At 39.5% G+C, this 16,592-nt stretch overlaps 1 protein-coding gene across 10 annotated transcripts in view; it reads right to left on the bottom strand.

Annotated features, from left to right (window-relative positions):
* The window catches only part of eif4g3a (eukaryotic translation initiation factor 4 gamma, 3a), a 48,733-nt gene that overhangs the window by 3,928 nt on the left and 28,213 nt on the right, over window positions 1-16,592 (bottom strand). For all 10 annotated transcript variants that reach the window (XM_047807377.1, XM_027165385.2, XM_047807381.1 and 7 more), the window contains 19 exons: window positions 14,210-14,306; window positions 13,368-14,018; window positions 13,066-13,145; window positions 11,225-11,465; window positions 10,997-11,121; window positions 9,778-9,897; window positions 9,437-9,589; window positions 8,969-9,166; window positions 8,724-8,870; window positions 7,231-7,467; window positions 5,829-5,933; window positions 5,607-5,742; window positions 5,087-5,190; window positions 4,420-4,510; window positions 4,211-4,319; window positions 3,155-3,357; window positions 2,041-2,156; window positions 225-397; window positions 1-56 (listed from right to left, as the gene is read on the bottom strand). The exon at window positions 1-56 is cut by the window's left edge and continues 70 nt beyond it. In XM_047807377.1, the coding sequence (XP_047663333.1) occupies window positions 1-56; window positions 225-397; window positions 2,041-2,156; window positions 3,155-3,357; window positions 4,211-4,319; window positions 4,420-4,510; window positions 5,087-5,190; window positions 5,607-5,742; window positions 5,829-5,933; window positions 7,231-7,467; window positions 8,724-8,870; window positions 8,969-9,166; window positions 9,437-9,589; window positions 9,778-9,897; window positions 10,997-11,121; window positions 11,225-11,465; window positions 13,066-13,145; window positions 13,368-14,018; window positions 14,210-14,306 (3,142 nt within the window). The remainder of the gene's footprint in view (window positions 57-224; window positions 398-2,040; window positions 2,157-3,154; window positions 3,358-4,210; window positions 4,320-4,419; window positions 4,511-5,086; window positions 5,191-5,606; window positions 5,743-5,828; window positions 5,934-7,230; window positions 7,468-8,723; window positions 8,871-8,968; window positions 9,167-9,436; window positions 9,590-9,777; window positions 9,898-10,996; window positions 11,122-11,224; window positions 11,466-13,065; window positions 13,146-13,367; window positions 14,019-14,209; window positions 14,307-16,592) is intronic.

The following is a 16,592-nucleotide window of genomic DNA, read 5'->3' as shown; positions in this document are numbered from 1 at the left end:
AAATGTGAGGAATGTCTATGGCCATGTCGTCAGCCATTTCCAGTGTGTCCGCTAAGCTGGAGAACACAACAAACACACGATGCATACAGTTTTTATTTTTTAACAAAATGTGTGATATTTTAGACCAGAATTAGAACTGTCCTTTTTACTGGAAATAAAATAGTCCAGTACTGAACCAGTCTTTGTGTAGTCCAGATAAGGAGTGTGTGTTTTGCTGAACTTACCCTGCATATAGCTGAGCCAGTTGTAGGCTGCCTCTGTGGATCAGCTGGTAGATGAGTTGCCCCATGTGTTCTCGGGCAATGTGACTACGTTCCAAAGTAGACTCCACCCCCACCCGCACAAACACCGCCAGCTGGGAGACCTGCTGCAGCTCCTCCACACACTGTACTGCCTCCTATACACAGTTATACACGCACATCACTGATCCTTTACTTACACTCAGATATTAGTTAAGTGATATACTAGTTAATTCATTCTCAATTACATCGCAAGTAGGTATTCTTGACCGACTCTGAAGGAACGTAGCATAGTGAAATAGCACAGCAGAGAGTTTTGTAATATGTAAATGTGGTACGTTAAAGCTAGATATGAAATTGAAGACCTTTATCACCCAAGTGGATTATTTTCACACAAGAGGACAGCCCAATGTGTGTGCTTCTGCTTACACCACAGTGATCTGTCGATTCAATGCTTTTCAACGATGATCACATCAAAATCTTTAACTGTACATACGCACATTTCATTTTATGTAAATTACACAAAATGACCAAAGGTTTATGGACACCTGACCATCACATCCATGAGACTACAGAACATTCCATTTCCCATAGTTCCAGTGAAAAGTAATCTCACTGCTACAGTAAACACAGACATCCTGTACAATTATGTGCTTTCACCTTTGTGACGAGAGTTTAAGGCCACGTTCACACTGCAAGTCTTAATGCTCAATTCGGATATTTTGCTCAGATCTGATTTTTTTGTTTGGCTGTTCACATACCTTTTAAAATGTGGTCTATATCAGATACCAGTGTGAACTGTTTGCTGTTTTGAACTGACCCGCATGCGCAAACGAACAATAACGATGGTCACACGCAGCACGCCGTTGCGCTAAAAAGTTGGCAAGGTTATGGAGGAAATAATGTGATGAACCAGCTCATAATGTTTGCATTGAATTCATGTAACCACTTTATAACACTCTTAACACACACACACACACGTTACCAGTCACGTTTGTGTCACGTTTTCGCTGGCGCATAATTGTGACGAATGTCGATGTAGATTGACGTAAAAGTCGCATCAAATCCGCCTTGGCTGTTCACACTGCGGCCAAATTGGGGGGGGGGGGGGCGGGGGGGGGGGGGGGCGGGGGAGGGGGAATCTGATTTGGGTCTGATTCAGGACCACATATGGAAGTGGCCCAGATCTGATTTGAGTGTTCACACTACTCCTGAAGAAGTCTGACCTGGTCACTTGACCCCAAAAAAAAATCGGATTTGGGCCACTTTTACCTGCAGTACCTAATAAAGAACCACATATGGCTGATGGTCCGGTGTCCACATAAGATTGGCCATATAGTGTACAGTAGATAATAGACAAAACATACTGCGTTTCTATGTTTTCTTTTTAATAAAAAACTAAAAAAACAATTATACATTTTCTTTGTTAAACAATTACAATAAAAGTTTACTATTAGCTATAGACTATGGAAGTGTCAGTCATAATTTCCTGTATATCAGCAATAATAATAAATAAATTAATTATGTATTAAATAAGCACATATAAAACAATCTTTTTTTTACCGTCAGAACTGTTGTCACTGAAAATAAATACATTGATTTTAAAAATGAATACCTTCTGATTTGAGACTAGCATAAAAGAATGTTTCCAGAACATGTATTACTGATGTCCTTAATGTGGTCAGTACACATTCAGTGTCAATTATCATAACTACTAATACTCTGTCTGAGGCAGCTATTGTCTCTTTTTCCTTATAAAGCTCAGAATTATTGCAAGTGTGCAGAAAACCCCCCTGCAAACCTTGAGGTCATTAATGTGCAGGAACTCATCGATGATGGATTTAGACTTCCTCTCGACCTCTTCCTCAGTCAGGACAGGCTTTGCTGGAGCCACATTCACAGAGCTTTCTTTTTTGGCTGTAATGAAAAAACAAAACAAAATGATCCTATAGATAAGTTTAAACTGCAAAAGGCCTAACGACCCATGTGACCTCATTGACTTTATGAAGTACCAAAATATTTTAAATGAAAAACTGTCTGCTCCCAACAAGAAGCTACAATCGTGGTGTTGTCGGCTCTTCCAGTATCAAAACGTGTCCAAATACACACACAAAATGGCTTAGTGCCTGAAGAATTAAGCCTAAACCCCAGTGAAAACCTGTAGGGTGAACTGAAGAGAAGAGTTCACAAGAAAGGCTCAAAGGAGGATCTGAACACATCCTATGATGAATGCTCTCAGATTCCTTGCCCTCATCAAGCCTTATATAAAGACACAATGCTGTAATTTTTCATTATTGTATAGTGCTAAATGCAGCAGTGCCAACATCCAACATGTGGTTTTGATTCATTTATTCTAAAGAAAAAAAACCCCAAAACAACCCTGTCTTATTTTTAAATGCAAGATATATATATATATATATATATAAAGAGAGAGAGAGAGAGAGGGGATTTCAGAAAGTATTCAGACTCCTTCACTTCAATTTTTTGTTACAGCCAGACACAATATAAAAGAATTTTTTCTTCACATTAATCTTGGGATTGGGGTGTTTTATGCTTCATTCTTCTTCACTCCACTATTGGTGTACAGCATTTTCAGGTCTCTCCAAAGATGTTCAATAGGGTTGAAGTCTGGGCCACTAAAGGACATCCACAGAGTTCTCCCTAAGACACCCCTGTGTGCTATTGATTGTTCTTTTGACCTCATGGCTTGGTTTTGGCTCTAATCTGCATTGTCAGCTGTGAGGCCTTCTATCGAGAGGTGTGTGCCTTTCCAAATCACGGCCAGTCAATTTAATTTTAATATCTCCGTGTCGATCAAAAGCAACTGGAGCTAAAGGTCAAGTGTTGTTGCAGAGACTGAATATTTATGTACTGCGTGTATGCTTGAGCAGAGGAGTGTATGTGTGTTCTCTCACAAGGATCCTGGGACTGGCTGTGCTCAGTGTTGCTTGGTTCCTCAGACACACTTGCTTTGCAGGGTGTGACTTGTGTGTCTCTGCATGGCTCCTCAGCAGCCACACTCTCCACCAGCTCCTTATTGCTGCTACTACGATTGAAGAGCCTGGAGGGAGCTGAACTCTGGTGTTTCTCACTTCGCTCCCGACCACAGCTGCCTCGGCTGAGAACGACACGGACACAAAAGTAATACGGTAATAATGAAGACAAACAAGACATAACAATCCATACCAATGCTCAGTTACTGCAATAAAAAAAAAATGCAGAGATTTCACCGTGCCAGCTGGCCGAGTATGTATGGTGTAATAAAGAACACAAAAGCTGTCCTACAAACTCAGTCACGAAGAGTTAAATCAGATGATCTATAATCTCAATCTAGTCAATTGCTGGCAAACAGCAAACTCTTTAAATTGTGAGGCAGAATGCCACCACTGTCTGCTTGGCAAAAATAGAATCAATTAATAATAAAAACATTTTAATAAATTAAATATAAAAGCACCGAGCCATATGTTAATCCTACCGCCCACATCACTGTGCTCTACCTGTTCAATGTTGTCTGGTAATTAAACACCAGGTATATAGGACAACTGTTAATCATTCAGCAATGGACAAACATTAAGAAGTGGCATGCAGTGATAAAATCAGCAGATTCACTTTTACACACGTCAGCACTTGGTTTTAGACTTTCATGGCAAGATGGAGGTGAAATATTTCAGTCACAAGAAGTTCTTTGCAGAAAGCTGATATTTCTAATGAAGCTAAGAATTTCTGGTATAATCGTATATGCATGTATTTAATGTAGGTATAAACAAGTCGTGTGCTTTGTGCACTTTATTTGGGCAGATGTGAAAAATCACAAAAATAGTCCAATCATTTGGATGAATTTGATGATTTCCACACTTGGAAAACGCATTTTCCATGGTCATTGAAAACGGACACTCCTGTCAGACAATTTCTGGATGCTTCTGGATGGATGCTTCTGGTTTAAGTTTAAATGGTGATTGGGGAGTTGTTACCTTGTTAGAGGCCGTCTGGAGTCTGGGTCAGAGGTTTGGGCTGAGGGCAATGTGGACGTCTGCAGAGCTGAGTAGCGGTTCAGACTACTGCTGCTACCGGAGTGTGACTCTGCAAGCACCCATACAAGAAAGGATAAATCAGACCATCAAAAACACCAACACTGTTTTATTAAAGACCTGTCAGTCTCTAAAAGTAGGCAGATACTCACCAGAATTGCTGGCTTTGGCTCCACCACTGCTGCCCTTCACCCAGCTAAGCTGAGCCCTTGGTCCCAGCTGGATCTTATCATCAAACTGAGACTGAAAGAGAAAGACAGAAACAGATAAATTTGTAGCAGATTAAATTCCATATAATCACAAAGTCAGTTTTCAGTATAAACAGCAATGTGCCTCTTAATACCACAAAAACTTTATTTAGAAAACATTCAAATTTATTTATCCAAAAACACATTTCTCTGCATGAAATAATTAACCTATTTTTTACTTAATAGTTTGATACAAATTTCCACATGAGATACGAATGTTTAAGTTCTCTTATGTAACTGGGAAAGTGAAAGATTGATTTGTGTATGTGCTTAAATGCTGTCTCATCAGCAGAGAAATTTTCCCAAAGGCACTATTTTGTATGCAGATTTTGAATAAACAGAGATTTCAGTTATAAAGTGCTCCCATTCACATGAGATTATTTAGCATTTAACCCATGCATGAACCATATAACATACAGAATCACTGTTATTTCATATTATGCTTTCAGGATCGTCCTCATCAACCTGTGGCAAAACCGATATAAACCTTTTTATCTGTGGCTTTAGTTCTACACAGAGCTGCTGAACTAGTGTTGTGTGCATGACAAGACTGGATACATGATGAACAGACCTTGGAGATCTTAGGAATCTTTGTGGGGTCTATGGTCCTGCTGTTCTTGGTCACTGGTACAGTGCTCCAAGTCTCTTCCCTCAGTCCGCGCTGATCCCTCGGTTCTGTAAACACCATAATGACATTTTTACTACGGCTTTATAACTTCATTCATGCTCACATTAGAAACTGGAATACCTGCTGTTTTATTGTTCAGTCTTGCACCGATTTCACCAGGAAAAGATTAAAGTAAAGCAAACAGTGCACAGGAAACGAATACTAGCTCCAGCTTCCTACTTGTTTTACAGGGTAAATGTGTGACTGAGTAAGTAAGTAACCTGGTTGGAGTACAGTTTGGAATGCTAATTAAAATTAGTTCTAAAACTAATATAAACTAACATAATGAGGGCATGGGTTGAAAAACAAAAAGCAAAACCCAAACATTTATGCCAAGTTTAAATGTTCATATGTTCTTAAGTAAAATGAGTTGAGGACAGGCTCATGTTACATGGTTTAGTTTAAATGGGAAATTGCAACTTACCTGGCCTCCTTTTATCCTTGGACAATAATTGCTGGTGAACCTTCCTCTGCTCCTCCTGTTCCTCGATCCTGGCCTCTTTATGGATCTGCTCAATGGTTTTGGGGCCCTGATCAGTCCTGCGTGACACCCAATTATGCTAAAAGCACAGAGATAAAGGCATTTCAGTAACATGTACAGTTAGTAAGGACACATTAAACATATGAACAGCAAAAACAAACACACCAGTCTCAGGTCGATCACGTCCAGTAGCATGAAGCGGATTCGAGACGATGTCTTGCGCTCTTTGACAATTTTCTCCATCTGGTTGAAATACTGGTCCATGCGAGGCTATTCAAGCACACAGAGCAAAGGCTAAACAAAAACACTTACTGGGCCGACTACAGTCAGTTTACACATACCAAACACACATACACACACTCCCTACCCCCTAGCCAGAATTTGCCACAAGCAATTTCTTGACAGAATACAAACAAAATGCCACAAACCACTCGCTGCTTCTCCGTCCTGTATCTGATTTCCTGTCACTATGATATGGAATGTTGCTTGGCTGCTGAGGACTTCTAAGTAAGATCAATTGTTTTAAATAAATAAAGAAATGAACAGTTTTGGAACGTAGCTTCTTAAAAAGAAAATCCTAAAGGATAATCGTCCATAAACAGTGACTTCACTGACCAAGATAGTGAGACAGCTACGAACTTTCAAACTTTTTCTCATCTGGGAAACATCTTGCTTGGGGCATATAGTCTTACACATTGCCACAGCAAGATAACCCCACCCATATTTTCCTTGGGAAAAACAGACAGTAGCAACTTAGCCAATCACAGCCATCTGCCATGCCTTCACACATGAGCACAACGTGAAATGAAGAAAAGAGCCGTAGAATAAATAAATAAATAATTAAATAAATAAGGTAGGTGCATCTAAAGCATTTATGTTCTTCTCAGGCCTGGGGGACCACACAAAATCCAGAGATGCGTGTTTACTTTCACAAAATTCAGCCAATTGATGTCTTGGCAGTTTGCTGAGGAGTGGAGATTTACATGTGTAAGAAATCTGAATGGTGTTCGATACTGTGGCTTTCTATGACCAGAAGGTGTAGACTGTTAGCTGGTAATGATTTGAGTGGCCTAACAGATCAAATATTTCCTAATCATTACACTGGACATACATTAATCACCACTCTATGAAATTAGATACGAGTAAAACAAATGCTTTAACTGCCATTACCCAATTCTTTTTATTTATTTTTTAACTCATTAACAAGCAATTACAACCAAACTAAATGCTCCACCATTCTGACAATTTCTTTCATTGAAATTGGATAAAATCTGTATTTTTGAGATGAGACATTTTTGGAAAGTTCTTTAGGCTTCTGACTTTTTTAATCAGCAAGCTCAATAATAATAATAATAATAATTATAATATTTTCTTCATGTTCTATTTAATACATTGACTTTTTATGTGTGACAATACTAATGTGATTACTGTAAATCAGCTTCCTTATTAACCTTATAAATAAGCCATTGCTTGTCATGATAACTGCAACATCCTCGGACCTGGGGACTCTCCACTGATTGAGGAGTTACTGACCGTTATAAAGCCTCAAAAGTGCTGTCTGAGTTACCTTGGCCTTCTCAAAGTCCAGGTCTTTACCGATGGTAGTAAGAAGCCTGCAGAGACACTCGAGGCTCTCGTCGTCATGGTTCTTCAGCAGCTTCACCACGCAGTCATGCATGATGGCCTCTGTTAGCATGCGGAGCTTAAACAGCTCACCGATGAACTTGATGTTGCCAGTGGAGCGTCGTCTGGCTTTATTCTTCGCCTCCTCCAGCTCCTCCTGCAGGCGCTCCTTCTCACTGGTCTGGAAGAATAAATAAGAGCTGTGAAACTACTTAAACATATGCAGTAAAAATCTGGATACAAATTTATTACACTGTAAAACAAACCAAGATAACTGGCTTGAACAGCTGCTTAGTCTAATGGCACGGTGCATGTGGTCTGTGGTTTCTTCAAATCCCATCTTATAACTTTAGCCACTAACTGCAATTATAGTTCGCATTTACTGTTTTACATGCAAAATTGGCAGAAAGATCCCGAAATCATTCATAATCATTCATAACCAAGAATCAATGGAGCGGTGGGACATGCGTCTACATCAATAACGGGTGGTGTACAGATAGAACAGTGTTAAAGATGTGCTGTCTAGATCTAGAAGCACTCTTCATTAACTGCAAGCCATTCTACTCGTCGTTCATTCGTGTGCACGAATGAACGACGTGCAAGTGCACATGAACTTTGAAGCTGCTGCCAACGATCTGAACAAGCTCTCTGAGACTGTAACTTCATAGTCAACGATCATTCCCGTCCCAAAAAAACCTAAGATAACAGGACTGCAGACCTGTGGCACTGAAGCCTGTGTTCATGAAGTCGTTCGATAAACTGGTTCTGCTGAAAGAATTATTGGTGCTCCCCTGCCCACCCTGCAAAACTGTATATATCTAGACTGAGGAAATGGGCTCAGAAAATCACTCTGCAGCTCTTACATCCAAGTCATCTGCTTTTTAACTTTTACCGTTTGGCTGGCAATTCAGAGCCCCAAATACCAGCAAAACCAGGCAATCTACCTCATGAACAGTTAAACCTTCCCGCATTACACAATAACAATGTGCAATAATCATATTTATTTGTTACCACCTCCATCCTAGTACATCCCTGCATCTCATTCTATTTCAATCCATTATCTACATCACAACTGTACAAATGTTTTTCTCCATGTTTGTCTATTTGTATTACATGTGTATTTTTATTTACATCTTATTTTTATGGTCAGTGGAGTTGTCTCTGTGTACTGGAAGTGTATAAAACAAACAAATTCCTTGTATTCGCAAGCTTACTTGGCAGTTACTTGGCATTCTCCAACAGAACATAAATAATAATAGAAAAAAGATTTGCCAGTGCATGCCCAAAAAGGACAGCAGAACTGGCACGAATGACTTGTTACCTCTTAATGTAAATTTAGGGTATACTTGTTATAATTATATAGTACACTTACTATGGTATATTAAAAGGTGCAGTGAAACGTCTAAAGAGACCAGGCAGATAATAATAGACACATACTGATGATGCACAGTCGAGCTCCTTCTGCTTCCTCTCAAACACAGCATCATCCATTTTGTCCCTTTCAAATTCTTTCTGACAGCGGTTCAGCAGCAACTTCCGGAAGATAACAGTAGTGCCGGGTTTATCTGCCATTGGCACCTTCAGCTGCAGGTACATCGAAACACAATTTAGATCTTTTCATTCGAGATGCCAGATAAAATGCAGACAGTAACTGAAAAATAATCATGATGTCAAGCTCGTACTGAAGCCAGGCAGTGGCACATGTTGGCGTAAGCTACAGAGAAACTGGGCTCGTCGATGGCCTTTTCAAACACCAGGTCGATGACTCCTTTAAGCCTCTCCTCCGTGTTTATGGTGAGATCCGTCACCTGCTTCATCAGCTGTGAGAACATCTGGGGCGTCAGTTTATTCAGGATGCTGCGCACCTTCCGGAAAAGTTCCTGCAGCAGAGACATGAAAACAAACATTGATGAAATAAAGCTAAGTAACATTTACAGTCAAAACAAAACACTAGCTCCTTAGAAGACATAACATAAACCGGTGAAGTACGGAGTGAAACTATTCTTCCTTTTTTGTATAAGGAAAAAAAAAATTATGTAGTAGCTTTCTCAAAGTAACAAGAGGGGGAAAAAGGGACGTCTTCATTAGCTGCATGATTCTGAACTAAAACACATTTCAATCCGTAGCAAATGCTTACTGCATGTTTCTACCTGTGTTTTCTGAGTTTCCAGGTCCTCTGTGACACTTTCTCTCTTCATGCCAGGCTTCCAAGCATTCTCAGCCTTCTGCAGCTGCACCTCATTCACAGAAACATGCATGATGATCTTGCGAGGCTGGGGCCTCCAGGCAGGCAAGCTGAGGAGCTAACAAAGAGGGATGAAAGTAAAGAACTTGAGTTTATGCAATGAGGAACATGAACAGTCCGTAGAATTTTCTACATAAACATCATGTAGTGTACATGACTCAATCTGTGTGTGTGTGTGTGTGTGTGGTGTGTGTGTGTGTATACACACTGGAGATTAAAAAAAAGTGGTGTGCTTGCATCACTCACTGGTGCTCCCCGTCCTACTAGTAACTGCCTGCTAAAGTCAGCAAATGCCGGAGTGAAGTCTGGCCCTCTCGAGATCAGCCGTGTGTCCACTGGCCTTACTGGTAACTTAGTTTGGTTAATCTGAAATGAGAGCATGAGACATGTCTTTACCAGCAGGGGGCAAACTGAGCTCCTGTACCTCATCAAAATAAATGAAAAACCACATGTCCTGTGATTTGCACCACACTGTGCTAAGTACAGTAACTCTAACTAGAATCTAAACCTTATACACCACCACAGGACACATAAATCTGTGTTAAGATTAATGATCAAATTCAGCAGCACCCATCTAGAAACTTGAAGTTACGCCAAAACAAATTTTTGGTGTTGGCAACAAGACAATTTAACGAAACATAACAGTGACACGGTCCGATGAAGCCACCACACATGCAAAGTGGAAATATGGAAACTTATCTGCAACCAAAACAAAAGGATTCTAGCAGGCAACAGAATGAACCCAAAATGTTACTTCACTATTATGCACAAAAGCCACTGCTGTGCTTCAGCTCATAAAAGAAAGTAGGCTATCTTGTGAAATCAAATATTACACAAAAGCATGCATTTATATTCCCTCCTCTGTTAGCATCTCGGTTAAGTGTGATGTAACCTTAATGCAATTTTAATGGAAACAGGATGTCCGAGGGTTGTGAACCAAGTGTGCCCGATGGAGACAGACATGAAACGGTAGGTCATTCGCTGCAGGCTCATTTTTCAGCCTGTAGGAAATGAGGGACATTGTACATTGCAACACTGAAAGACTATGCAGAAATCCAGAACAAACATTTTTTCATTCAAATCGAGGCTCCAAATTACTGTGTATTAGTAAATTACACAAACTAAATCAGATCATATATAAATAGGAGAAAAGACTGTAACCAGAAACAACTGCTGCTGGTACATGCAAATGTGTAAATTATTATGTCTGTCGTCACTGAGGTGGCTCAGCCAGAGTTTTAAAGGCCGCAACATCAAATACTTGGTGAGCTTTTTACTCTGAGCTCGAAGTCAAGAGTCAGCAGTCAGGAGCAGCTACATCTAGTGTCTAAGGGTTGCATTTAAAATAAGTGGCTTGTTCATGTAAAACAAAAGAAAATGAAAACACATTAAAAGACCAAATAATATGAGCTCAAAACAACTTCAGAATATTATACAGAATGTCTAGATTCCAACAAGCACTCACCTTATCCAGAACTACATCACTGATTTGTGGTAATCCCTCTGGCTTCTGCACACATGCTGGCATGAACTGGAAGCCCAGCAGGAACTCCCGGGCATACTGTATTTTCCCATAGGGCTGCATGAGCACTGAAACAGATTGAGACAGCAAAACAAAAAAATTAACGGTTAACAAATGCTGATACCAGCATCTGCAAATCTGCCAAATAGTGAGCGTCTGTCACATCTTTACCTTCCTCTATGGCTAATAAAGGCCCTGTAGAGGCCTTCTCCTGCTCCTCCTCCTCCTCCTCCTCAGGAGTGACAGTGTTATTCATGAGCTCAGTTTCTAACATGTGTAAATCTCCATTTTTCAGTGGTTCGGTTTCTGTTTCTCCATTCTCCTCTGGAAAGCAAGACGGAGAGAAGCCATTTCTCATCTCTGAGGCTGGTCTACAGACCTCTTCTCCAGCCGGGCCATCCGTAGTGGACTCCTAACAAATAATAATAATAAAAAAAGGTAGAGCTTTCAAATGGGAGGCTGAAAACACTCAGGAAACATTAAAGTCAGTCAACTTGGTTTGAAAGAATGACACCGGGTTACCAGGTGGTTGGGGCTTCAAAAGAAGTGGCTGATGTTGGCTACTTTAAATTTACAAATCAGAATCAGGAAATCACTACTTGCTGCAAAAACAACTTTTCTGCTCGGTCAACTTCTTTGCACCTGAATGACTGATGAAATGATTCTCATTTTTCACACTGCTCACTTCCATTTCTATTACTGTTTAAAAAAAAAAATGCAGGCTAGTACTTGGTATACTAACTCAACAGGAAAACTATAGAAAGCTACAGCTAATGCCAGATAGACGCAGGTTCACAATCATAATCAGATTGCTTTAGATGTGAGGTCTGTCAGGTTCATTTCACTTCTGCACCAAAGCTGTTGAGTATATCTTTAAAACTAGCTTCATCTAGAGAAGAAGCAATTACTCATGTACAATGCACTATTTTCTAAATCTGCTCCTTGGTGTACAAAATATACTAATACTTGCCAGACAAAATATACTAATACAGCCACATCTTTTAAAAAAAATCTACACCAAGATTACAACTTTATTTCCTAGTAACAGAATTATTTGCATAGCTGTGTGTGCTCCAATTCTGCTATTTTGGCAACTGTGCTTATAGCTCTGAGAATGTGGACTAGTGATGCGCCGTCATATCCGCCGGCGCTGTTCATAATCCGCCTGTTCGGTAATAAAAAAATTCCATTTTGATTAATTTCGGATGGGTCGCAGGTGGATAAGATAGGCACAAGCCATTAATGATACAAATATTAACTACATAATCTAAAAGCAAATTTCCCTCTGATACTTAGTCTGGAAGAAACAAGCTCAATTCTCATGGCTGCAGCGGGTTAGCTAGGAGAATCTTGGGCGTTCTTGCAGCTAGCGGTGCGAGTGAACGCTCATTTAGTGCAGCAGGCCGTGTTTTAGAGACACGGCGGAATCACCTGAATCCGGACACGGTTATATGGTGTGTTCTGTTACTGGGAAACATAACTCGCCTGTTCTGGAAGTTCAGAATCAGAATTAGAATCAGGTTTAATGCCAGGAACTGTAGGGGGTGATAAAGATAAAGTCTGGAAGTGAGTAAAGCCTGTGTTTATGCTATTAATAAAATGTAGCTTAATCTGGCCAAAGAACCACCTTTTGTTTCTTAAATAAATAAATAAATAAATGTTCATTTAAAAGCAGCATCCATCCAGTGTATTATGTTACCCACAGATCACGCTAACTGCACCGAATGCACTGTTAAAAGAACCATCCATTGACCATATGCTAAAAATGAAGTTAAATTAAATTGTAATGTGATGGTGGTGGTGGTGTGTGGCATGTGGAGGATTTATTTGAATTATCGGTTTTGGGTGACCTCTGAGCTGAACCGTGCCTCTCTAATGTGGACAATTTGAGTTTTTGTGGCAATTAAATTAATTACATTTCTTAAATCCACATTTAAATAATACATTTAGAAACTGTTCTATTAGTATTACATGTCTATGTACTTTAACAGTGGCACAAAACACCTACACACCTCGTTTTCCTTGTGTAGAGGATCCACAGCTGAATTTTCTTCATTTGCTTTGATCCATTCATTTGGTGCAACAGAAGCAGCTTGTGCCAACACAAAAAATAAAGCGTTAGCAATTACACTGCCTTACATATTTATAAAAACATCCTAAACAACCAAACAACAAAAGATCCAGTCATAGACAAGTAGCATGATTGGGGCTTAGTATAAAAAAAGATTAAGTTTACTCTTTTTAATATATATATATATATATATATATAAAACGTGGCAGTCATGATACAAACTAATACAGAAATTGGTAATACCTGTTGCCTTTGTTTTTCTGGAATTAGCTTGACTATGTGGTTCTGATAAACAATCAGAGCTCTGTGCTGTTGTTTCAGCTTTGAGGTGGACATCATTAGGACTACAGTCCTTGCCTTGTTCGAGTATGTCACTGCTTGGAGGCTGAATTAATAAGGGCAGGCCAGGGGGCGGCACTAGAGAAGACATGGCATTAGAAGGTATTAAGGTGGTTGGGCTGATTGAAATTTGGGTCACAGGGGCAGGGGGCTCTTCCTGAATTACTTCTTGTGAAACTGGTCCTTCATTTTCATTGTTTGTCAAGGTCACTTCTTGCACCTGAATGTCCTGCTCACAGCTTGGAGAGGGTGGCGGTGACTCAGATAGACCATTAACTGCTTTTCCTGGAGAAGGGGACATGGCTGTAGGGGAAGGTGTAGCTTCTGTAAAAGTTTCTTCCTCCTTAGGGATGGGGGATCGCGCTACAGCTGTGGAAATTGTAGAAAGTTCTTCTGGTTCACAGGAAACTGTTGAAATGCAGGCCATTCCAGTTTGTGTGTGAGATGAAGAGTTTGATATAGGAAGAGAGGGAGCTTCTCTCCTTTCTGTAGAGGATTCTGAAGTTCCAGGAGATGAAGATTTATGGGAAGCAAAATCAGCTCTGGGCTTGTCCTCTAATACCAAAAAGTCCAATAATTGAGATTACAGGAAAATAAAAAAGATAGACACAAAATATAATCAGCAATTCAGATAATTGTCAGGTTAATATGAATATTAGTCTAAATATGAAAATCAGTAATCTGCTCTGTATCATTCACATCCATGTGCTTCAGTGTATGAGGAGAGACAGGACCGTGCATCATACCTAAAGTGGGTTTGCTATCTGTAGTCACAGGACTGAGTCTGCAGGGTGGGTCCATGTTGTAGTACAACTGCTCTGGTGTCTGACTGGCACTTCGCTGCTATGCTCAAACAGCAGGAAACAGTATGGTATGACATGTTAGACAGGTACACTCGAAAAAGTGCCTTCTATTAAGATTGTCAGCAATCAAAAGTCTCTGGGCAGCATTTATGGTTACAAGATTTGTCCAGGGATAATACAGAGCTTAGAGACTCCAACACTTCTGCTGTAGTCTCTAAACTCTGTATTATCTCTGGACAAATCTTGTAACCACAAATACTGCAAATATATGAAAGGAAATAGTGTTCAGTTTTGCAGGAGCAACACCTGATTCTACACATTTAATTAGTTGACTGTGGCATTCAAAATACTATGAGGTGTGGCTCCTGGAAACGTAAACAGCGTCTGTATTTGGTCAATTATAAGAGCCATCATTTTCTGACTATATCTGCAAATTAATTTATCGAAGAAGTAAAAAGGGATAAAGTGCAAAGTTACCGCACTATTTTCTGTGACGATACATAGCAAAAGCATGTACCTTGTACCTACACATGGACAAAATTGTTGGTACTCCTCCATTAAAGAAAGAAAACCCCACAGTAGTCACTGAAATAACTGACAAAAGTAACAAATAAAATTTGACTGAAAATTGACTAATAAACATCTAACATTTGAACAGAAGCATCAAAAAAAAAAAAAAAAAAAATTTCCTGGACAAAAATGATGGTAGTTAATATTTTGTTGTACAACCTTTTGAGACAATCACTGAAATCAGAATAACCTTCAGAATAAACTTCTTGGGTGTTTTTAGCTACATGTTTTGGGTCATTATCCTGTTGGAGGACCCATGACCTACAACTGAGACCAAGCTTCCTGACACTGGGCAGAACATTTCGCTCCAGAATGCCTTGATAGACTTGAGATTTCATTGTACCCTGCACAGATTCAAGACATCTTGTGCCAGATGCAGCAAAGCCACCCCTGAACATAACCGAACCTCCTCCATGTTTCACAGTAGGTACTGTGTTCATTTCTTTGCATGTTTATAAGAGCTGATGTGCCTTGCCAAAAAGCCCCAGTTTTGTCTCACCTGCCCAAAGGACATTCACCCAGAAACTTTGTGGCTTGTCAATATGCGTTTTGTTCTTGGCTTTCTGGTTATCTTTTATATGATCTATCTCTTCAATTTATCATCAATTTTCCTCTTGCGTCCATGTCCAGGGAGGTTGGCTGCAGTCCCATGGACCTTAATCCTCAGTAGTCACAGGAACATCAAGCTGCTTAGAGATGGTCTTATAGCCTTTACCTGTAATATGTTTGTCTATAATTTTCCTTCTAATCTCCTGAGAGCCCTCTCCTTACCTTTGTGAGCCTAATGTCAAATTATTTTCACTCTTTTCTAGGAGTACCATAATTTATGTCCAGGCTGCTTTCATTAGTTTATTTACTAAACGATCCTGTTAAACCACAACTCAAAAAGAAAAAATAGATTTTCATTAGTCAATTTTCAGTAAATTTTTATCTATTACTTCTTGTCAGTTTCAAGTTATTTCAGTGCCCATCGTGTGTTTTTCTTTCTTTAATGGGTGGATACCAATAATTTTGTCCATGTGTGTATATCAAGAAACTGTTGCAGTTATTAAGGAATTTAATATCATGAGACATTACGAACCAAATCAGAGGGCAGAGACCATGACGCAGCTGGACTTGTTCAGAGCATTACTGGAGCTAATAAGTGTCAATGCTTCCAACCCCTAAGCGTGGAAAACCATTAGTAAATCCTTTTTAATCTCTCTAACTAGTGTTACTTGATGTCATTTTTCCTAAAAATTTGCACAAGTTAATGAGCATTGTGTGTGTCACAACTACAGTTGTTAATACTCTGTTGTTTTTTCACTAAAATAACATTCACTATATTTAAGTTCTAAAATAATGTCAGTGACCAGCCCTCGGGTATTTTGATGTGGTCTACTCTGGGCCAAAGTGTAGACCACATCGAACCACCTTTTGGAAGGAGGTACCAGTTCACTGTATCTAGCAGATGGAGGACTAAATTCTATCCCCAAGCTGTTAAGCTGCTTGCCTCCTCCCACATACATGCTGACCATAAAACACTGTTTAACATTATAGCAAAACTGTTATTCACACAAATGCTGTGACTAATGTGCAAGAACATGAACAGTTTCTTGAATGTAATATACTTTTTATTGTTCAGTAACCTGTCTTTAATATTACTGTGAGAAACAACATAGTTATACAGCTATATATAAATAAAATCTGTAATTATATTTGCTGTTCAATATCATGCTGATGGAGTACAGTACTATGGAAAACCACAACAGCACAT

This window comes from Tachysurus fulvidraco, chromosome 2, assembly GCF_022655615.1.
Source record: "Tachysurus fulvidraco isolate hzauxx_2018 chromosome 2, HZAU_PFXX_2.0, whole genome shotgun sequence".
In the NCBI taxonomy this organism is placed as follows: Eukaryota; Metazoa; Chordata; class Actinopteri; order Siluriformes; family Bagridae; genus Tachysurus; species Tachysurus fulvidraco.
The sequence above is the reverse complement of the archived record's forward strand: the minus strand, read 5'-3'. Positions and strand labels throughout refer to the sequence as shown.